The 24,674-nt window shown below is 29.8% G+C and overlaps 1 protein-coding gene across 1 annotated transcript in view; it reads left to right on the forward strand.

Moving 5' to 3' along the window:
- The window catches only part of asun (integrator complex subunit 13 asun), a 42,422-nt gene extending 19,624 nt beyond the window's left edge, over positions 1-22,798 (forward strand). The window contains exons 8-18 of the mRNA XM_067273019.1: positions 4,017-4,101; positions 6,083-6,184; positions 6,288-6,377; positions 13,675-13,853; positions 16,567-16,651; positions 19,414-19,490; positions 20,334-20,491; positions 20,599-20,871; positions 21,565-21,798; positions 21,909-21,960; positions 22,663-22,798. Coding sequence (XP_067129120.1) covers positions 4,017-4,101; positions 6,083-6,184; positions 6,288-6,377; positions 13,675-13,853; positions 16,567-16,651; positions 19,414-19,490; positions 20,334-20,491; positions 20,599-20,871; positions 21,565-21,798; positions 21,909-21,921 — 1,296 coding nt within the window. The 3' untranslated portion in view covers positions 21,922-21,960; positions 22,663-22,798. The remainder of the gene's footprint in view (positions 1-4,016; positions 4,102-6,082; positions 6,185-6,287; positions 6,378-13,674; positions 13,854-16,566; positions 16,652-19,413; positions 19,491-20,333; positions 20,492-20,598; positions 20,872-21,564; positions 21,799-21,908; positions 21,961-22,662) is intronic.
- The last annotated feature ends 1,876 nt before the right edge of the window (positions 22,799-24,674 follow it).

Genomic DNA, 24,674 nt, shown 5'->3' on the forward strand with positions numbered 1-24,674 from the left:
TATGTCTCCATTTCCAAGCGCAAAATCTTCTTTCTTCAGGATTCCTTTTTCTATGTGAACTGTTTTGCATTTATCTAGGCCAAATTCCATTTGTATGTCCTTGGTGTATGAATGTGTGATTTGTAGGAGTTGATGAAGTTGTTTTTGTGTGGATGCATAAAGTTTTATGTCATCCATGTACATGAGATGTGACAGTGTATACTGTGTTGTTTTTTCATGCCTGATATTGTAGCCATATTGTGTGTTGTTTAACATGTTGGATAATGGATTCAAGGCTAGGCAGAACCAGAGAGGACTCAAGGAATCTCCTTGAAAAATTCCTCGCCTAATAAAGATTTGGTTTGTTTGTATGGAAGTGTTATGAACCCTGAGATGTAGTGTTGTTCTCCAGTGCTGCATAGTGTTTTGGAAGAATGTAATGAGTGATGGATGTATTTTGTACATGTGTAGAATATGTAGCAGCCAACTGTGTGGAACACTGTCGAATGCTTTTCTGTAGTCTATATATGCCATGTGTATGTTTCTGTGTTGTTTGTGTGCTTGCCGTAGAATGACTGAATCTATGAGTAACTGTTCTTTGCATCCCTTGTGATTTCTACGGCAACCTTTTTGTTGTTCTGTTAGAATGTCGTGTTCTTCAACATGTTTGTATATTTTGTTTGCAATACAGGATGTCAATAATTTGTAGAGTGTTGGGAGACATGTAATTGGTCTGTATTGTGTGGGGTCTGTGGTATTGTTGTTTTTAGGTTTCATGTAGGTGATGCCCTGAGTAAGAAAATTTGGCATGTCTTGTGGATTGATGATGATGTGTGTTAGGTGTTTAGCTAGCTCCTGGTGCAGTGATGTAAACTTTTTGTACCAGAAATTGTGAATGTTGTCTACACCAGGTGTCTTCCAGTTGTGTGTTCTGTTAACAGTGTATTGGAAATCATGTATGCTTATTTCAACACAGGGCATAGTTGGTATGTTGTGTAAGTTTTTGTTCTCCTCCTCAATCCAGCCTGCTTCAGCATTGTGCGTGACAGCACTGGACCAAAGAGAAGACCAATATGTTGTGAGTTCTTCTTCTGTTGGTGTGCCACTGTGCTGTGTATCAGTGTTTGCTTTGTTATTAATTTGTCTGTAAAAGAGTTTTTCATTGTTTGTAAATAATTTATTTTGTTGTTTTCGTAGTGTACATGTTTTGTATCGTTTGAGTCTACGTGCTTTGGCAGCAAGTTTTTGTTTTAGTGTATCAATGTATTCTGTAATGTGTGTGTTGTGATGTTCATGTTTTGTATGCGTTTTTATTTTCTTAAAAATGTTTTTGAGCTGTTTCCTTAATTTGGGTGTTATGTTGTTTTTAGTGTATTGTGTCAGCCTGCCTAATTGCTGTCTAATGTCATTTATTTGTGTTTCTATTCTTCTCTGCCAGGCAGGCTTGTGATAGAATTGTGTTTTCTGTGTATTTGTCTGTGATTGTATTTTCAGTCCATGGTGTGTCACTACTGTGACTGCCCCAGCATAAACTAATGTATGAATGTCTGCGAGTGTAGAAATTGAATGAATGTAGTGTGGTAGTAAGTGAGTGTTTACATAATTTAGTGTTTTTCCTACTTCCTTCGACGTGTTGATTTTTGGTATTCGTGGTCTTTGTGTGGGATCTGTGCCTGTATATTTAGTGAGTGTTTCCTGAAATATAAGTGAGAGCGTATTAACTAAATCCATGTCTATGTTATCAGTGATGGATGAGGAAGTGTCTGTAGTATCATTAGTGGTAATTGTTGTATGTGTGTTATTATCAATGCTTGTTGCTGGATTATCCTGACAGGTTACATGATCTTCATTAATGTTAGATGTTTCTGTCTGTTGATGTATTTGATCAGCAACCTGTTGTTTGATAAGTTCAAGTGTTGTTTGTGGAATAAGGTTGTTGTGTATAATTGTTCTTTTTTGATCAACAACCCTTTGTTCGGTGACAGTGAGATGAGGATACTGTTGTGTGAATCTATGGTGTAGTTGTTGTCTGTATGCTGTCATGTTTGTTTCGAGTTTTGTGATGGTGTAATAAGTACGGATGATAAACTCGTTCATTTCTACTGTCCATTTCATCCGTTGGCGTGGTTTTCCAGCCTTTGTGGTCTGTGGATGCATTACCACAGAAACACCAAGGCTGGGTTGGTTCCTCACATCTGTTGAGGGCATTGCAGTAGCCATGCTTGGGCCGGTGCTGCTTTCGCCACCGGTAACCAAGGGAGACTGTGGCCTATTTTTCGAACGTGAGCCTCTGCCTAACCCACGAACGCGGACCTTGTTAACCCGGGCGACGTCCGAGCCGGTATCACACTTTGATCTAGTTATTACCATGATGAATATCTCCACAGAATGTGGGTGTGGTCACTCTTAGCTTCATTTCTCCCCATAGACCTTACTGGCATGGGTGTCCCTACCAGGAGCTTATGCTCCAGCCTGCATTGCCCTATGGATCAGTAAAATTACTGGGCTCTCCCACCACGACCAGGTGGTGACCACGGGAGAGTTATTATTATTATTATTATTATTATTATTATTATAGTGGGTGATCGGTTAATGAACAGTTTGGACTATGAACAAATTGGACAATGACCACTTTTGTAAAAGATTTTTATGTTTGGACAATGAACATCTCATAGAACAAATACAAGAAGAAGTGATGAAAAATAATGAATACCAATTGGTATTCCCTTGTCTTCAGATAACAATTTGAAACTTTTAGGAGTGCAGGAGATGTCAACATCAAAGCTCAACCTGGATAGTATTCCTTTAAACTTTGAAACTCTCCCTTGTAATTCTAGCCTTTTATTTTTCTGACAGAAACAATTCTTTTATAGTATTTGCAAGACTGTCGGGCAGAGACTCATTAAGTTTTGCATTGGTTTTTATTTTCAAAAGGTGAGAGTATAATAGCAAAGGTAGAGAGTGGGCAGAAGATGTCTGATGTTGCTGGGCAGTATGACTTGAACAGGTCTACAGTAGGCTGCAGTTCAATCTTATCTAAGAAAGATATAGTATAATCAAAAAGATTCAAGCAGCTTAAGGAGTAACAAAAATCACATCTGAGAAATAAAGAACATTGAAGAGCTTATAATGGAACCTGAAACTGATCTGACAACAGAAGAACGCCAAGAACTCTTGAATGAAGAACACCAAGAAACTCAGCGAGATACGTTTTCTTCCAAAAAAGAGGATTAATGCTGACATCTGCTATTAAAAATCTTTTGAAGAAACGGGAGGATGTCAGAACAATAGTCTTAGAATGGCATCCAAACCAGGTTGAGGTTAACAGGCTTAGGGACTTCTACAACAACAATGTTATTAATTACTTCTGAAAAATCCTAAAGAAGAGAGAAAAGCAATCGTCATTGGACAGATACTTTGATGCGCCACAAACAGAAAAAACATGACTGATAAAAATGCAAGACTGTGTATCATAGTAAGAAAGTGTATAATTTTTTTATTTATTTTTTCAGTCTCCAGAACAGATTAATCAAATTTCCATAAAAATCTATGGTAAATCAATAATCAGTTAACAAACAATTTGGATAGTGAACACAGTCTTGGAACAGATTATGTTCGTTAACTGATCACCAATTGCATTATTATTATTATTATTATGTTTGACTTAAAATAAGGAATCTAGACTGGAAATCTCTTTTTATGCCATGGACTACTAATATTTATGTTACATTTATAATAATTTAAATTTTCTCATTAGTTTATTATTATTTACAAATCAAATCAATTTGTAATTTTTCTTTCTATATTAACATTTCAGTTATTAGGAAATATTTTTATTATTATTTTTTTACACTTGTACTATTTTCAAATGATTAATACTTTTAATATAAAATTATTGTAAAAAATAGTTTTTTTCCTTCTGTATCTTACATTAAACAGTATTTTTAAAAATATTCATATAATTATCATTATAATCAAATAATTGAAAGATAAACACAAATATATTTTATTAAATTTATTTTTCATAAATTTATTAGGAAGAACAAAATGCTAATTCATCTGCAAATTATGATGTTGAACTCTTACATCCAGTACATGCTCATGCAGAAATATTTAAAACTGGTGAGTAAAAATAATTTTTAAAAGTAAATAAAATTTTAAAAATCAATAATCTTATGACAATTTTAATATAACTTATAAAATAAAACCTCAAAACTTCTTGAAAAATATTTTTGTTTTTAATAAGCATTTGGTTTTTTTTGGATAATATGCAATTTTAGTTTGAGTTAAGGAATTGTATTTTTATTTTATTATTCAATTTTATCTCTTATGATGAGCAGTGTTTTGATTCTTAACTTTTTAACAAATTTAAAAACTTTAAATAATTTATCAGTCATATAAATGAATGAAAATTGCATAAAAAAAACAATTGAAAATAATTTGAAGTATAAGATATTGTAAGCAATAAATCATATATTTAATAATAGAGTTTGCTCATTTGTACTCATTAAATTGTTAAAAACTTAAGATGTAATATTGAAAAAATTTAAATGATGATTAATCAAATTTCATTTATAAAAAGTTAAGATGATATCTGCTTGATTACAAAATTAGAATATGAAACTAGATTTGTTTTCATCATATTTTATGTAGAAAGTTTTTATAACGGCATTTATCTTTGATTGATATTAATTTGTAAACTTGAATGATTTCCTACATATATATCATGTCTTATTAAAATAATTATATAATCCAATATGTAGAAAGGAACTTTTATATATACTTAACCGTATATATAAAAGTTAACATATTAGAGAGGTTGCAGCTGATGTTTTCAGCCCAAAGTGTAAATGTTGGAGGTTGAGTGCTGCCATCTGGCAATTCTAGAAAGTTGATGATACAGTAGAGAGTCGTTTATCCAAATCAATTGGGGACTGGGGTTGTTCGGATAAGTGATTTGTTCAGATAACCGATTATGTACGAAAAAATATATTAACCTGTCCGATGTTGAAATTTTTCTCCGTTGCATGTCGCTTTGTGTTGAATTTTTTTCCGTTGCATGTCGCTTCGTGTTGAATTTTCGTCGATTTTAAGCCTAACGAAAATTTTTATAATAATAATTGAGGCTATTGTATCGTTAAAAATTATTTCTTTATTTTCTACAAACAAAATAAATATATTGAAGAATATAAAAACATAAAAGTTATACTTTAGAAGTTAATCTAGTGTCAAAAACGTTCAATTCAGCACGACACAGTCCGACTGAAAAGCGTTCAGATAAATGACTCTCTACTGTAATTGCGTTCGCTACATCTAGCATAGCGAGTAAAAGATAAGCCTAAACTTCTACATTCTTTTGTGTTTGGGGTTAAAATTATGACATATTTTATTAAAATAATGATTATTTAAGCATTTATGAATAATATTGTAAAGAAACAGATGATTTTAATCCAGAAATTATTTAATTATTCAATTTTTTTGCAAGTGATGTGAAGTGCTTATAGAATTCACATATATTTCTGTTTATAATAGCTTATCATAATTCTGTAGGAGTAGGTTTGTTCATTCATAGCATCTACTATCCACAGCATAATACGTTTGTAAATTTTCTAAAAATAATTTCCTGAGCTGCTTTTGGATTTACATAAGCCACCACTTCCCTCAACAAAAGTGTGAGATAGTCCTATCGTACAGTAGGAGACACGTAGCTAATTAAAAATAATTATTTAGTGTTATTAAACTTCCTATAAATACTTTAAAATAGTTTAATTTGTTTACCTTCTGTAGTAACATTTGTCGTCATTAAACATGTTCTGCCATTTTTCAACAATATCCCATGAGTCAGTGCGTGACATGAACATGTGGTGCAATATGTTTTACTTGGAGTTCAAACGTCAAACATTTACTTCTGTTTGCCATACAAGTTTAACGTTTGAACTTCAGCCACAACCTCTCTAATATTAAGTTTTAATTTTTGAAAAAAACAGATTGTGACATTATATCATTGAAGTAATAGATATTACTGTTAGTAGAAAAAATAAAATTATCTTAAAATGTATTTATGATTGCTTATTAATTTTTACTAATATTTATATTTATATAGGCCTTGTAAATACCGAAGGAATTCATGTAAGTACAGTTAAAGAAGGCCAAGTGTATGAAACTGTGACATTAAAATGGTGTACTCCTCGATCCAGTGCAGTTGGTAAGTTTCTCTATAGACTTTACTTTTAAATCTATCATATGAAATATTTTTAGCTCAATTTTTTCATGTTCATAAATTCCTCTATTATTGAAATATTTTTCAGAACTTCAGTATTGTACTGGTTCATATCGCATAACTCCTGTTGATGTAAATAGCAGACCATCATCTTGCCTTACAAATTTTTTATTAAATGGTACAAATTTATATTATTATTAACATTTAAATATTAAAATTTTAAAGAAATTATTTATATATATATATATATATATATTTATTAATATTTTCATTAATATCAATAAAGAATTAAAAAATTAATTATTTCTTTTACACTTTATTTTAGTTAAAATATTTTTGTTACTGAAGCAATTCATATTGTGATTGGTTAATTGTGTAACATGTCTCTCCTCTAATTAGACATTTTTAACAAAGGTATATAAGTTTTAAATTGAAAAGTATACTTCCTAAATTCACATAGTAATAGTAATTTTTAAGTATTTGTTCATTTGATTTGATGTTTTTCTTAATCTAAATTTTATAAGAAGCTCTGTTCTTAAAATGTAGGTTCTTTTTTGATGTGATGATGATATAGATCAGGGATTCACAACTTGTGTTCCATGGAACCCTAGAATTCCTCCAATAAAAATTTGGGATTCCACAATAAAATCCATTCAGTCTAGTGATGTATGAATGTGCCAATGCAGATTTGGGATGTGAGCAGTGGCGTAGTGTAGTGGGGGCGGCAGGGGTGGCCCGCCCCGGGCGGCACTTATAGGGGGCGGCAAATTTCACAATAAATAATAATATCTTGTAAAAATACCTAAATAAGGGGGCGGCGAAATTTTCCTCTGCCCCGGGTGGCTGACACCCACGCTACGCCACTGGATGTGAGGTGTAATTATTGTAGTCTTGGATAAAGTTTTTGTATAATGATACGAGGACTTCATTTGAGACTATATGCATGCTAAAGTTATTTATAGCTTTATAAACAGTGGAAACCAATTTATTGGTAATGGAACAAACCAAAATTATTATATATGGTTTGACAAGTTAATGGAAACCATAAAAACAGTGAAACAAACTAAAGCTAGAAAATCATTTAAAAAATCATAAAAATCATAAAACCTTAAAAAGGATCTATCAATAACATATAAATAAAAAATACAATCGTTAAATCTGTAAATATATTAAAAGCAAAATGTTCTTTCACCACTGCCCACAAATAACATAAATTTAAAATTTAATTTAATTTTTAAATTTATCCAAATTATAGCCTGATTAGTTATGACAGTTCTGGGTGTATATTTGCTTAGTATTGGGATTCTGTTGGTGTTGTATATTTATGCCTTGCCAGGTTTGTGAGGGCCGACAGAATGCCTTGAGAGGATGTTCCTGGACGAGGGTGCTGAATGCGCCTCAGTTGGCACTGTAATAACCGACAATGGTTATATCTTTAGCTTATATATACTGGAAGAGGAGATTGGACCGGAGGCCTGGGTAGTATAACTGGATGCGTCTGCACAGTAAGCGGGAGTTGCGGATTCAAGTCTTGCTTTTCTTCCAGTTTAATCTAAATTATTTAGTTAAAGAAAATTATAATTATTAATTTTAATATGAGATGGAGCCTAACACTTCTCTCTAGTGTCAAATTCATTTCTAATCTATAATCATTATATCCAAATTATAGCCTGATCATTTAAGGCAGTTGTGGGTGTATATTTGCTTAGTATTGGGGTATTGGGTTTCTGTTGGTGTTTATATTTATAAATAAAATTTACAATTTGAAAATTTCAAAACAACTTTTAAATGGTTTTTAAAAATTATTATTGTAATTTTCAACTGATTTGATTTCAGTTTTTATTAATTAAATTTGATTTTATTTTTAATTGTAATTTTATTTTTGGTTTTGGTTTTATTGTAAAGTGGCTGCCCAGTATGCAATTAACAAAACACATTCAGAGAGTAATTAGTAGACCATCAAAATACACCTTAAGTTGCTGAGATAATTTATTAAAGCTAAACTAATGTTTTCAGTCTATTCAATAGGCCATCTTCAGGTTAAAACAAGAAGATTAGAACATCAATGTTCCAAAATATAATACACAAATTTAAATACAGTGGAACCTCGCTTAACGACCATAATTCATTCCAGAGTCTTACTCGTAATGCAAAACACTCGTTAAGCAAAACAATTTTTCCCAGAGAAATTAATGTAAAATATGATAATGCGTTCCACACCGAAAAAATGCTCAAATGTTTTATGTATAACGTTTATTCAAAACAGAAAAAAATGTACAATATACACTGTTAAGGAGCATGAATCATCGTCATCTTTTCTTCTAGCGCAGAATGAACCATCCTGGAATGAGAATTCGATTTGCAGAAACAAAAAAAAATCACAGCTAATATGTTTGATAAACACTCCAAATGATATGCCAAATTCTTGGGTTATGTAAAGGCTATAATTAAATACAGTAGAGCGTCGTTAATCGGAACGTCGGTAATCGAAATGGCCGGAAATTGGAACGATTTTCAGTCGGACTGTGTCATACTGAATCGAACGTTTTTGATACTAGATTTACTTCTAAAGTATAATTTTCATGTTTTTTATATTCTTCGATATATTTATTTTGTTTGTACAAAATGCAGAAATAATTTTTAACGATACGATAGCCTTGATTATTATTATAAAAATTTTCGTTAGGCTTAAAATCGACGAAAATTCAACACGAAGCGACATGCAACGGAGAAAAATTCAACACGAAGTGACATGCAACGGAGAAAAATTTGAACATCGGACAGATTAATATATTTTTTCGTACAAAGTCGGAAATCGGAACAAATGACTAATTGGAACAACCCCAGTTCCCAATTGACTCCAATTTTCGACGCTCTACTGTATTAGAAATTAATTAACTTGACTAGAAGTAGGCAGTTAAGTTTCCATCCCGTATTAAATTTAATAATTATAAATGGTTAATTTTTAATTCAGACATTTCTAAAATTTAATTTGGAATTGGTCATTAAATTTAATGACCCAAGAATTTGGCATATTGTTTTGTGTGTTTATTATATAACAGGCTATGGTTGTTGATGTTTATAAGTAATATGTGTGAACACAAGTTTGGAAAAATATGTGATCGCAAGCGACACTAAGGTGCTAGTGGAACAAGTGCTAAACACAGACTGATGGAGCATGCCACATGTGCACAATTTGGGACTTCCCCTCTCCTTGTCACTCACGCGGAATATCACTTGTTAAGCGAGGCAAATTCTTACAATTTGTTTTGCTTATTATGTGAAATACTCGTTGTGTGAGGTGCTCATTAAGCGAGGTTCCACTGTACAAAAAATAATGGAAGATAATAAAATAACAGAAAAATTATATATATGAGGGCAGATTTTCAACTTCCGATGATCCATGAAACAAAGACAAGTGTAAATAATAAAATGAATTTGCACTTGTCTTTGATACAAACATAAATTAGGTACAAACATGGTTACTTTTCAATATAATCACCATGAAGATTGAGACATTTGTTTATCTGTGGACGAGCTTTGACAATCTCTTCTTCATAGAATGTTTCTACCAGTGATTGAGATGGGTCTTAACATTGTTTTGAAGATTGTCATTAGTCTCAAACCTCTGCCCTGTTAGCCAAGTTTTCAGTTTAGGAAAGAGGTGGAAGTGTTAAAAAAATGCTCAAATATTTTATGTATAATGTTTATTTAAAGACAGTTATACAATATACATTGTTAAAGAGCATGAATCATCATCATCTTTTCTTCTAGCATGGAATGAACCAACCTGGAATGCGAATTCGATTTGCAGAAAACAAAAAACTCACCAAAACAATATGCCAAATTCTTGGGCTATGTAAAGGCTATAATTAAATATTAGAAATTAATTAATTTGACTAGTAGACAGTTATGCTCCCCTCTTGTATTAAATTTAATAATTATAAATAAAATGCAAAGAAGTCAACATCAGGATTATAAACAAGAAGAAAAAATACAAGGTGAGATAGAAAAACTTTCTATAGACTTAAAGTACCTAAAAGCGCACCTAAATGAACGGACACCCCTTAGAACATTATCTTTACCAAAATCAATAGCAGAAGCTATACCTACAAGAGAAAGAAATTATATTAACTTTAAAATTCTTAGAGCAGCGATAAAATATAAATATATAAAAATTAGAAGATTAAAAAGAACCCTTAAAAAATATGGGAAAAAAACTAAGATAAGATTGCCACAAGATACTAAAGAACTAACAAAATATAACCAGCAATACGAAGACAATAAATATAAAAAATTAATTAAAAAATTTCAATACCCAACTAAAATACAACTCGCAAGTTGGAAAGAAACACTTATATTAAATAAAACTGGAATAAACCTTCCAATAGACATCAAAGAGATATTACATAAAGGATTAGACTTCAACGGTCCCAACAAATGGGATGTTCTAAACATAATACCGAATCTAGATAAAATGTGTAACGATCTACCTGAAGTAGAATCAACTATAATGAAAACTAAACTAAGTAATAAAATCAGAACATATATAACTAGAGAAGGAAACAAAACAATAATAAAAGATCCTAGTTACTTTCAATATAAAACCCAAATTCAAAACCTGAACAACTTCCTAAGAGATAATACATTAGAAATTATTAAAGCTGATAAATCAAAACAAATAGTAATAGTTACTCAAGAATGGATAAAAAATAAAAAACAAGAAATTGTAACAGATCATAATTTTAAAAAGCTACCTATAAATCCTATAGAAGTAATATATTCAGAGCTTAAAAAAAGAATTAATAAACTAGAAAAACTTAACGAAATTACTAAAACAGAAAAATGGTTTATACTAAACGAAGAAAATAACCGTATACCAAAACTAAATATAAAACTTAAAACACATAAGATAGGCGAAAAAGTAAGACCAATAATAGATTTTAAATATTCAACCTTATACAACCTAGAAAAGTTTTTAAAACAAAAGCTTAAAAAATACGATAACTCACAACTTGCAATTAAAAACGCAGACGAACTTATACAAGAACTAAATAAAATCGATATAAAAGACAAGTACAGAATGGCTAGCCTGGACATAGTTAATATGTATCCATCAATAACTTGGGACATAATAGAAGAAAAACTTAATAATTTAAACATCAACAAAGAAATAATAGATTTAATAGAATTCACGTATAGAAGTAACCACTTCAAAACCAACGGAGAATACTATACCCAAACAGAAGGAATAAGCATGGGATCGGTGATCGGCCCAAAACTTGCCGAACTGATTATGATAGATATCGATAACATAATATATAATATACCAGGCGTAAAATTTTACAAAAGATACGTTGATGACATTTTAATAATATACGACGAAACAGAAATTAATATAGAAGAAATTAACAAGCAAGTAAATGATATACACAACGCAATAAAATTTAAAATAGAAAACGAAGATATAACAAAGCAAACAATAAATTACCTAGATATTACAATAACAAGACTAAAACAACATCTAGAATATAGAATATACAAAAAGCCAAGTTCTAACCAGGAAACAATTAGATACCACTCAAAAATGCCGTTATACGTCAAGTACAATATATATAAAATGGAATATGACAAAATAAAAAACCGGACAAGCCAAGAAGTACACGTATATGAAGACCTCATAGAATTAAGAACGAAATTTCTCCTAGCAGGATACCCGCAAAGACTGTTAAACCGATGGGAAACCAAACTTAATAACCCACAAATGCTTAACCAAAATAAACAAGTAACTAAAACAAAATATATTAAATTTCCTTATATCAAAGGCTTATATGAACAAATCAATACAGAAATAAAAAGAATAAACTACAAATTAGCACCAACATATCAAAAAATAGAGAGCAAGCTGTTAACCTCGAACCCGTTAAAAAACCAACAAATACCGACCGAAGCTCAAAGTGCAGTATATAAAATTCCGTGTACCTGCAAAAATAAAAATATATTACATAGGAGAAACAAAAAGAAAAGTAAAAATTAGACTGAAAGAACATATAGCAGATCTAAAATACAATAGAATTAATTCTGCATTTTACGAACATTGTACTCTAAATAACTGCAACATAGACAAAGATAACGTCAAAATACTGCATAAAGAAAAATTAACGTACAACCGGAAGTTTAAAGAAACCATAGAAATTATAAAAAGTAAAGACAATATAAATAAAAACCTAAGTCTTAAAATAAACGACAACTGGCTTAATATATTATAAATTAAAATATTTTGGGAAAAAACAATTTCTTTTGGAAAAAATGAGCCTGCAAAAAAGTTTTGGTAAACGACCACAAGGCGGCGAACGCCATACGTGGCAACACTGGCCGTACCAGTGTAAACGTCAAGGAGGGGGTGGAAGAGAAAAAGGGGGCGGAAACAGTTTTAAAAATCTTTAATATTTGCAATATATTTTTATGTTTTACAGCGAACTTTTAAAGTTATAATACACCTTTTATAGTCGATAAACTTCTTACAACGTAATGTATACAGTTAACAAGATTTTACATTTTCTTAAAAAAGATAATCAACAGTTGACTGAGGAGGGGCAGAGCCCGAAACGTGTACAGACAGAGTACCGTATCAACGAGAACGAATAAAGATATCTGATAGAAAACTTGCCAAGTGTCTCTGAAGAAAAAACACACAACATTAGTGTTTATCAAGTCTTAATTATAAATAATTAATTTTTTAATTTAGACATTTCTAAAATTTAATTTGGAATTGGTCATTAAATTTAATACAAGATGGCAGCATAACACCTACCTCTAGTCAAATTAATTAATTTCTAATATTTAATTATAGCCTTTACATAACTCAAGAATTTGGCATATCATTTGGCTTGTTTGTTAAATAACAGGCTATGGTTGTTGATGTTTATATATAATATGTGTAAACACAAGTTTCAAAAAATGTGAGATCACAAGCGACACTAAGATGCTAGCAGAACAAGTGCTAAACACAGACTGATGGATCATGCATACAATCTGGGACTTCTCTTCTTGTCAGTCATTATGCAATAGGCAGATTATGTGTTGCAAAATTTAATTAGAAAACTAAAACAGAAATACAGTGGAACCTCACTTAACAAGCACCTTGCATAATGAGTAATTTGCATAACAAGCAAAACAAATTGTAAAAAAAATGATCCATCAGTCTGTGTTGAGCACTCGTTCCTAAAATATCTAGCAATTTGAATAAGGAAATTTTATAAATTATTTTTTGAGAATATGTCAGTGCATGGTTTATACAGTAACAGGCAATTAAAAAATATTACTCTAATTGATGATAAAATCTTTGTTATAAATGTAAATATATGATATTAAATTTTCTGAGATCTTTACAAATTAGAAATCTTCTATTTAACAAAACAAATAATACAATTTTAATTAAAACAACTGATAAATTTTTAATGTATCTTTAATAGGACGTGCTGTTATGTTAGAAATGCCACGCAAATCAGGTACGAAAGTTCTCTCTCATATGCTGGCCAGTCATGGTGGAGAAATATTTATCCATACTTTAGGTACAAGTAGATCAATTTTAGAAGATCCTCCCTCAATAAGTGAAGGTTGTGGTGGCAGAGTTACAGATTACAGAATTAATGTGAGATTAATTTTATTTTAAATTTTCTTTTGATAGAATCAGTGCATTAATAGTTGGTAATTGTAGTTATTGTAATCATAAGTTTCATTATTTATATAAAACGTATAAATAAAGTATTCTTTATTACTTGTATCACATTTATAATAATATTAAAGTATATCACGAAAATAAGAAATATTTTTGATGAAGAACTCTGTATGCAGACAGTTATTCATTCTAAGGCTAAATAATAGTTTTTAGTTTTGGAAAAAAATAAAAACAATCTCTTTTGAATGATCACTTTCTTAATAACTGATTTTTTTTTCATAATTTAAATTCTCAAAGAAAAACCACATAAGTTATGTGTTTTTCATATTTCATCATTCAAAAAAACTTTCATTTTAAAAAGGGCTTTTTATTTCATTCACTATATAACATTACAGTGGTGCCTCATACTTTGAGTTTGATTCATTCCAGGAGGTCATTTGAAGACTGAACAATTTTCCCCATTAGAAATAATGGAAAATGAATTAGTTTTCAACCCCAAACAGTATTCATTCTGATAAACTTAAACAGCATGTACACATAATTCAAGATAAAAATAGCACAATAATAAATTAAAACATGAAGACAATGAATAGAATATGTAAATACTGTATAATAAAATTAAAATTGCATTTACTGTACCTTAGTGAAGAATGGTGATGTCCCATTTCTTGAGGTCACTATGCAGCCAGCTTGGTTTTTTCAGAAATAATCCTCTAGGAGATATCATCAGCCAATTACTTCTCATTTATCCATACTTGGCAGAGTTTTTCCATCTCCTCAATAACAAGCAACCTCCTAAGGAATTTTCTATTTTTATTGTTTCTTTGTTCTTAAGAATGGTGCACATCAACTATGGCCATTAGTTCCACCACTTGTGTACTGCTTTCATGTTTTATGATAAGTTCCTTTTTCATCCGTCATCAATACTAGCTTTCCTCTTAGGCTTTGTACTACAGCCTCTTCTTGGATATCATGGTTAATAGATAGTTGTTATATATATATATATATATATATATATATAACCAACACACCAAAAATAAAGCAAGAAAAGCACTGAAAACACTAAAGTGTAACATGAGATGCTTTCACAGCAAGAGCAAAAGACAACTTGGGCATACAACAAATAGTATTTATTCAGTGAGCTCATTTTTTCATTGTGTACAGAGTTCAAATGTTGAAGCATCATTCAAACTCCAAGCCAAATTTCTCTTGAATTTAGCATTAAAACTCTGGAACATTTGAAGTTATAGTTGTTCAGAGTACAAGATAGCATTGTACATGTTTCAGCCATTAGTAAGGGCCATCCCCAGATTATAATATAGACATCACTAATTAAAATAATTATAACATAATTTAAAATTTTGTAAACCAGTATCAAATGCGCAACGATGATGACATCCGCACGAGTTTCGTTTCGAATCTTTCGCACAGCTCTTTCGAAAACTGTCCCATCGAATGTTTTTTTGCAATTTGTTCGTTTTTCACCTGATGAAGAACTTTTATGTTTGAAAATGTTTGTGACAATTTTATTTATATGAGATAATGCACCGTTTTTGGTTTTTGGTGGACATTATCGTTTATTTATCGCAGCGTGTGGTTGATGTTTTACAATATCATATTTTTTAATAAATCATATTTTAATTTTAATTACCTAAATTGAATTACCTAAAAATAAAATTGTGATATAGGTTTACAAAATTTTAAATTACATTATGGTTATTTTAATTAGTGATGTCTACAGTATATATCTGGAAGGGCCATTACTTGTGACAAAAACATTTAGATTTTTTCTTTGAAAATTTAAATAACAATTCTTTGTGACTTTTTCACAAACAAATAAATACCATACAAAACAATTATACATCAGTTAGCAGATTCTCTGGAAACAAAGTTCTTTTATAACAAAATCAGTATAAAAGCACTAATGTGCATACACTACATCACTTTGGTACTCGTCATGTATTTCCATGATCAAAGAACCATTTTTTGTTGTTGTTGTAGCATGTACAGTAGGATGCAAAGTTTAAGTGTAAGTGCTTAGTGGTTTTTCAGTTTTTAGTATTATAAACCAATATAATATAATGTGCACAGTGTCTCAAAAACGTAAATCAATATTTTTAGAAATTAAAATGTAGATTATAAAGCAGATGGAAACTAGAGAAAAGAGAGACTATATGGCAGAATCATTGGAGTTATCACAATCAACATAAAAATAGTTTGCTTAATTTAAATCTGTAGAAAATTGTAATGACTCCAATTAACACCAAACACTTAGTAGTACTGCAGAGAAGATGGAGAATATACCAGATTCAGCTTTGTATTAATATTTAGCTCAAATATAACTATGGTATGATCATCTCTTAATTTTAATTATTTATTAAATTAAGAGATGATGATTGTTTATTTCTATTGAAATATTCATTTAATTATTGATTAATTTTGTACTAATAAAAATAAATTAGGTAAATCATCTAAATTATTTTTTGTTTTTTAAGAAAACTACTTGGCTGGAATCTTAATTTTCAAAATGTATTCTTAAAAAAAGATCAGATTTGGAACATATATAAATCAATATTATTTAGTAAATAAAATATTATATAAATAATCAAATTTTAATTATTGTATGTTATAATTTTAATTAATTTAAGTAAATTTCTTAATTTCTTTCAATTGTGTTTTTATGTAGGATTTTGGAGAATTTATGAAAGAAAATAAATTATTACCTTGTCGAAAGAATAGTACAGATAGTTCAGAACCACCAATAGAAAAAGGTAAGTTTAACAAAATATTTTTAAAAATATTCTTTTAAAAAAATATTCTGTATTATAATAATTCAGTGTAAATCAAAAACTTTTCTTTGGTGTAATGTAATATATATATATATAATTGAATTCATGGCTGTCTATTGTCTGAGTATTGTGAGAACATCTGAACTATTTCTATTAAACTTTGTATAGTCAAACCGAGATTTTTGAACATAATACATTCCTAAAAGTTGTTCTAAAACCTTTTTTTTTTAAAACTGAAACAAATTTTCCCATAAAAAACAATATAAAATAGATTATTTTGGGAGGTCGGGAATAGATTAAAGCCCTTTTTTTTACAATTTTAGCTGTATTTCATGCATAAAAATGCCTACAAATGCAGTGTAATATTATATATATAAATATTAGTTTAATTAATATAAAATTATATATTATAAATTTGATTTAAATTGAAATGCGGTGTGTACTAAAAAATGGTGATGTCTTTCCCACACATGCACTGAAATCTAATTTAAATAGTAACGTCATCGATGATTCGTGTTGTAACACCTAATCACACAAGGCAATCTCAGCGCCATTAACTTCTGAATTAGTAGTCCTGTCTTTGATTAGTCTGGCCTTGACTTTCTTTAACACAGGAAGTATATAGGAAGTTGACCGTCTGTGTGTCTCTAATCTGTGGCAGGTTCTTGCCAAGTAGTTTGGTCAGTAACCAAGTTATCATATGGCAACCAGTGCAATTTTGAGTTTGAAATTCTGTTCGTGAACTGATTTGTTTGAAAAGTGAGACATTTGATAACCAAGATTTGACTGTTGGGAAGGACATAGGTTAGTTTCCAAAATCATTCAGTTTTATAAGCTTTGATAGAATTATGATATTGTTTGCTAGAGTAAATAGTTTCCATCTGGTTGTTATCAGATTTTTTGCATAAATAGGAAATTTCGTCTGATGGCTGGTGGGTGTGAAGTGAACCCTAAAATATGAATACGATAGGCTAATGCTATGGTCATTAATAGGCCATAAGTAGACATCAGCAAAAGCTGATCAAATGAAATTTGAAATGGTCGGCCTTTTTGAACAAAATGTGTAAAGTTCTGAATGTATGATTATTATTTGTCTGTGTCAGACTGTTCTAGAATTTCTTTAAATATAAAATTTGTTTTTGGTCAAATGGTCAAATTGTGCTGCATTGGAATTTTAATTTGTTATACACTCAAACTTGTTTTTATGCGGTCTTTTTTGTGCGATTTTTTTATACGTGCAATGTGTTTTGTGCAATTATTTTTGTGCGGTATACCAATTTGATTGAAATTCATATACCGCACACAAAAAATCACACAAAACAAATCTCACAAATAAAACATCGCACGAAAATAGACCGCATAAAAACAGGTTTGAGTGTATTTCTGTGTTTTCTGAACTGAATTTTAAAGATTTACTCCTTAGTTTTCTAAAAAAGATATATATATATAATTGAGTCAATAATGTCATGCAATTTTAGAAGGGAATAATGAATTGACCCATTCACCATAATTTCATTGAAAAGTCTTGACAAGTAGCAAAGGTAGAAAAGATAATCAAAAATCTCAGCTAAACAAAATTTCAAAACTGTACTAAGAACTATGAAAAAAGGCTGTTGGCTATGACTTTAGTTCAAATGTCTATTAGCTGCCATTATTTTTCAAATACTGAACACTTGACTTCATTAGTTTGGTCCAGCAAAAAAATCCAACATGAAGAAAGTGTACTGTCTTTTGATGTTGTATTTTATTTATTTATTTGATGAATTAAATGCAAGTACTTCTGACATTTTAAATGTCTTTCTCAAACAAAAAAGAATATGTAAAAATTGAAAGTTTTATATATGAGCTTTATTATATTCATGAGGTTATTAAGCTTTAAAATCCAACAGATTGAATTCTCTCATTTCTGTGCATCAGATCAAGTAAATCAAATCCATTCATATTTTGATTTCAGGCATACACTAACTTTACTTAAATTATCATTTCCTTGAGCAAAGCCAGATACTTCAGCTAATTTTTTATAAAAGTGATTTAATAGCTTTTTTTCCTAGTAAAATAAAATTATAATTAAGTTTCATCAAAAAATGTATATAAAACTCAATAAAAATATTTTTATAAATAAAATAACTTTAAAATGTATGAGGTTTATCTAAGTAATAAAAAAGAGTAACTGTTCAAAAATATATGTATAGTAGAATCCCAATTAACCGAGGTAATGTAGACTGATGCTACTGTGGATAACTAAAAACTCAGATAAGATTACAAATTTTGGATTTAAAATTACAAATATAAAAGATTTATATGGTATCACTTTCAAGCCTCTTTTTTACACCTTAGTGAATTTAATCATACATAAGAATAACATTTTTTACATCATTTACTGTACAGTTAATATATATACAATAATTTTAAGAATCACTCAATACAGTTGAGGTTAAAAATAGTGCTGTATTTATGCATTCAAAACTTTTATGAATTACAGTATAAGAAAAGTTTGCCTCATATAATGCAAAACCTCTGGTTAATTGGGACTGATAATTGAGGTTCTACTGTGTTAGAACTATTATTTTATATTAATTTATTTTCTTATTTTCTTACTATTTTTACAGTATCATTTTGTAAATTTGTAATTCTGTTAGTTTAAAAAATAATTATCTTTTGAGATTTTTTTATTTCAAATTTTAAGTTTTGTGTATAATTTTTATAAAATCAATTATTAAATAATATCAAATATATTTGTACAGCTAAAAAAAGATTACAACGTCTGACATTATACTGGCCAATGGTTATTAGTCATACAACTATATTTAACATGGCAATGGTTAGTAAATTTAAATTAACTGTGTATATATTTTTTCATTTCATTAAATTTTAATATTGGTAATTTAAAAAATATGTTTTTAATATTAAACATACATTGTACAACATATAATATAAAATCAACAATTTTCTATAAGTTAAATAATGCATTTTTATGAAAAACTACTTGCTCTGAAAGATAATTAAGAATTTCTGTATTTTGAAAAGAAAAATAAAGACATTTATGTGATTTAAAACAAAAATTGAAATTATCAAAAACAAATCTTTGTTTCTTGTCAATATGGATTATGATATTTCTCAAGAAACATATAACTAAAATTTTATAACTTTCTTAGTGAAAGTTATATGGTGGTTATAATTTATTCTAGATATAGTTTCAAATAATTAAAACAATATTTTAAACTCTTGATGTTTCAGAATCAGATAAGCATTCATTCATATTTGTGAATGCATAGAATGAATTAAATTGAATTAAAGTTATATTTTGATAGAGGGAGAAAAAACTATTAACAATTCTTGTGAGAACAGATTTAATTCCTAATAATTGATTTATTTTTTCCTTCACATGAATAAAAATAAAGCCTTCAAAATTACAAGATACAACTATTTACTGTGTATCTAGTAGTAATGGTTGAAAATTTCCAATTTTTAAAAAAAATCCTTAGCAAACTCTTGATTACATAATTAAAATGAGTTGCTGATATATTATAGTAATCATGAGTGTTTTATTTTGGAATATATATCTGCATTTAATTTATGAGATGAAATCTTATAGTTAAAATGATTTTATTTTATTCATTTCTATGAAAACACTAAATGTGATATTTTTGATTTATTTATTTAGCAATTGAATCCATTATTGACTCTGGTAACAAAGTCTACTTTAACAGAAGACGAAGTTATAGAATGTAAAAAAATTATTTATCAATTGGTTGGAATGGAAAGCAAAGGCACATCATTACCAGTACCTACCATTGGTACCAGAGGAAAAGGTCCTAAAAGGTATTTTTAATTTATTGTCTTGTTCTAATAAACATGATCTATATTATTTATTTCCTGTTAATATTAATTATGCAGATTTGTTTAAACTAATATTAATTTTTTTGTAGGGAAGAGCAATATCGTGTAATGTGGAATGAGCTTGAAACTTTTGTTCGTCTTTACTGTAGCACAGCAGAACATCGTAGTATTTTAGATTGTTTAATAGAATGTAGGAAGCCAGGAAGTGAAAGTGAGAATAATTCAAGAGATAAACTAAGTGGAGGAAATTCATCAACAAATACAAATCCATTGCCAATAAAAAAAACAGAAAAATTATTTATTAAAGAAGAAAAATCTGACAGTTGTCTTCTTACTGAAACAGAATTTGGTTGTGGAGAAAGGTATATATTTATACACTGAGCTAGAAGTTTACATTTTATATAAGTCAACCTCTAGTTTTGGAGAGATTATTCAAATTTAAAAAGTTTATTCATACACTAGCACATAGGGTAATTCTTTTAATAGTCTAACAGATTTGTTTATTATTCTTTTTTAATTGTATTTGTAAATCAAAAATATTTTGCTGAATACTAAAAATGTAAAATATAGTTAATAAAAACTTTATGTAACTGACAATTAAAATAAAAGCTGTTAATGAAAATTTAATAAAAAATAAGCATAAAATATATAGTAAGCAATATTTAATTATAGTTATTTTCAAATATACCATTATGCAAATAAATAACACTTTATCTTTGTTATTGAAATAAATACGTTTCTCAGCCTGATTTACAGGCCATCCTCAGGTTTTGAATGCAATTGGAACTAAATTGGAGGATGGCCTGTAAATCATGCTGAAAACATTTGTTATTAAAATAAATACATTTCTTGGCAAAGATAAGGTGTTATTTATTTGTTTAGTGATTTTCTGAGTACTTTATGGTAGTTTTATTCCATTATGATTATTTTGTTGGCTAGTTTTGTAAAGAATTCAGATTCTTTTGGAATTTTTTTTGCGAAAGTTTGAATTTAAAGTTTTTGTGAATAACATTAATTTGCATAATGATCATGATTTTTTTTTTTTTTTGTTTTAGTTTTTCTTCGGCAGTTGATAGAGATGATGATGATAGATTTAAATTTCCACCATGGAAGAAATCCAAATCTTCAGTAGATATGTTTCGAAATAAGTTATCCGGACCACAGTCATTATTATCTTTGTGGACAAATAGAATTAATAGTGAACATTCAAAACATCATGTTGAATTTGCTGGAAGAATTAATAGCAATAACGGAATTGCAAAGTTATACACTAATCTAAATACTGAAAGGTAAAATTTGAAATAAAGGTTTATTTTTAAGATTAATAATTGATAATTTAATCTTTTGATCTTTTTTATAAAATTACATTTTAATATACATTATTTAATTTTTATTCTAGCAACAGTGATTGATGCTATTAAAGAATGTTTTTAATTATAATCAGTGTTTAAGTAAGTGTTTATTGTTTATAATATATATATATATAAATTTTTTAAAATTCTTTTATCAAATGTTGTAAGTTACTTTTGCTGACATTAAACTGTTTAATTATAATCAAAATTTAAAAACTGTTGTTTTAAAAAATCAACTTATCTGATCTGTTAGAAATATTATGTTTACTAGCTTTATACAAAATATATTATGATATAAATTCTTTTTTAAAATCTGAAAAACTGGGAATTTGCAAAAAAAAAAAAACCAAGGAATCTAGACTTTCCTGAAATCTTTCTTCAACCAAAATTTTTTTGATAAATGCTTTCAATTATCACTCTATAACACTCATTAAAAAGAAAAAATATCTATTTTTTCTTTTTAAGTGTTATAGAGTTGTATGTTGAAGTGTTATATGAGTGTTATAGAGTGAATCACTATTTTTAATATAATTTGTTATTAAAAAAATCAAAACTTTCATAAATATATATTTAAATATTTTATTAATAATGGACATCAATGGGTATGTACAAAGGAAGAAACTTTCCTAAAAATGCAGAAAATTATATTATTGCAACCGCAGAGAAAAAGATGCAGTTTAAAATAGTATTCACAGCTATTATAGGAACAAAACCAGTAATTATGTATTAGCTAAGGCATAAATCTTCAAATAATTGTTATCCTTTTATATGAAAATAACTAATCTGTATTCTTTTTTTCAGATGATTGCCTTATAAATTTATAAGAACTGTATATATGTTTAAGAAATAGAAGCCATTTTTTAGAATGATTTTGTAAATATTTTTATATCTGTCATAAAATATCATCATCATATGTACAGTTGACAATGATAAAAATTTATTTCATAAATAATAAACTTTAGTTATGTATTTCTTAAATTTTAGCTTTAACTTTTGTTTTAGAATCAAGTTCATATAAAATAATACAATTCCATTATATTTTATTTTATAAGAAAAATCTTCAAAATTACGTTTGTACATTAGCTATTTTGGGCAGTGGCGTGCCATGACATTTTATGATAGGGAAGCTGTGATTCTGTAAGAAGCCGACTTCCAGGGGCAATCAGTTAATTGCGTGTCAGTAATGGTTTAAGGTTCATTCGTACATGGGTGGTGGCTGTAGAGACAAAGACGACAAGTATCTGACAAAAACTGTTTATTTTGACATAAAATAAACATATACCATGTACAAAATAGTTTGTTTTAGGACAATCAGCTGTTTGGACGTCCTGAGTGTCATTGTGGTTCTTTGATGGTCGATCAAAGGTGGCCCCGGGACATGGTGTTGACAAGTCTGTAAGGCTCAGGGAGACACAGTCTAAGTCCGAACTGGCACAGGTTGGCACAATAGACAAGAAACTGTTTTTTCTTTTTTTTTCCTTTTTTTTTGCGCATTGACACGCAGCGTTTTGGTTATTCGGAATGTTAACCAAGTGCCAGGTGTCCTCAATTGTCAGAGATTATATCAATCTCCGTTCTTTCTTCCATCCATTTTGATTGGTTGTATTCAAATCACGCTTCCCGAGTGATTTGTGCCTCGTTACTAAACATAACGAGACTCTTACCTGGAGAGTGAGAAAAATCAAAATCGAAGATGAATTTGATCATCCACTGATCATAGGATGACTTCCTTCTGCGATTTGTGGTTTCTGCCTGGCAGTTTGATATCTGCCTGGTCCCAACACAGCCCGTATTATTTCACACAATGAGGAATGTTAGAAAACCCCATGGGAAATGTTAGAAAAACTCAAAATATAGACAGGATATTCATCCTTCCTCCTTCAGAGAGGGCTTCCTGTCTCTCCAGATTCAAACCCTCAGTCACGGAGAGTTAATCATCCCCCTTCACGATTGGTGCTTGACTATAATGTGACCCAGGGTATATAAATGGGGTGAGAACAGCAAATGGGGTCGCTGAAGAAAAAGAGGGAATGCTCATCTCGATCCAGCAAGATCAAAAACCCAGGGCTGAATTCCGCCGCTGATGAGCCGCCATCGACCTGTCCTGCCACCCTTTCCGATCAGTCCGACGACCCGTTTGAAGTCCGATCCAAAGACCGGAATGATCTATTGCAACAAGATATCAATACTGTGACCCCGAAAGTTGTAAACTCTCTCTCTTAGCCCCGCAGTTAGCAACCGGACTATTTGTATTAAGCACAATCTCCAATAAACCGTTGTTTTGTTTAAATGGAATTGATTATTCGAATATCACCTTAATCTTATCGACGAACCCACACGCTTCCTCCACTCGACCTGACAATTACTTACTTAATCCCGACAATTTGGGATATCAGACAAAATTAGCCATCCACAACAGTGGGCAGGTCTCTCCCCGACCTGTGAGCTGAAAGAAAGGAGGTATGACTCTGTCTACCTCCTGGCATTCCCACAAATTGGTGTCAGGGTTGAGGTTCGACTTCTTCGAATTATCGATAAGAAAAATAAAAGGCCATATTCGAGTAACAAGGTCGATTTAAGTCGAATTAGGGACTTAAATTATAAGTAGAAGGAATAGTATAGGAAGGATATCCAAGCTGCTTTAAGTTAGTAGAAATAATGGAAAACAATCCTCAACCTGCGGCAGGGCCCGCTAACCCAGCAAACCCGCCACCGATCCCAAATCCAGGACCAAACCCCCTTACATTGAGCGGTTTAGGCGGGATAATTCCATTGCTGCCCGTATTCTCTGGAGACACGCGAGGCCCCTCCTT

Source organism: Centruroides vittatus, unplaced genomic scaffold (assembly GCF_030686945.1).
Source record: "Centruroides vittatus isolate TY-2023 unplaced genomic scaffold, ASM3068694v2 contig_460, whole genome shotgun sequence".
NCBI lineage: Eukaryota > Metazoa > Arthropoda > Arachnida > Scorpiones > Buthidae > Centruroides > Centruroides vittatus.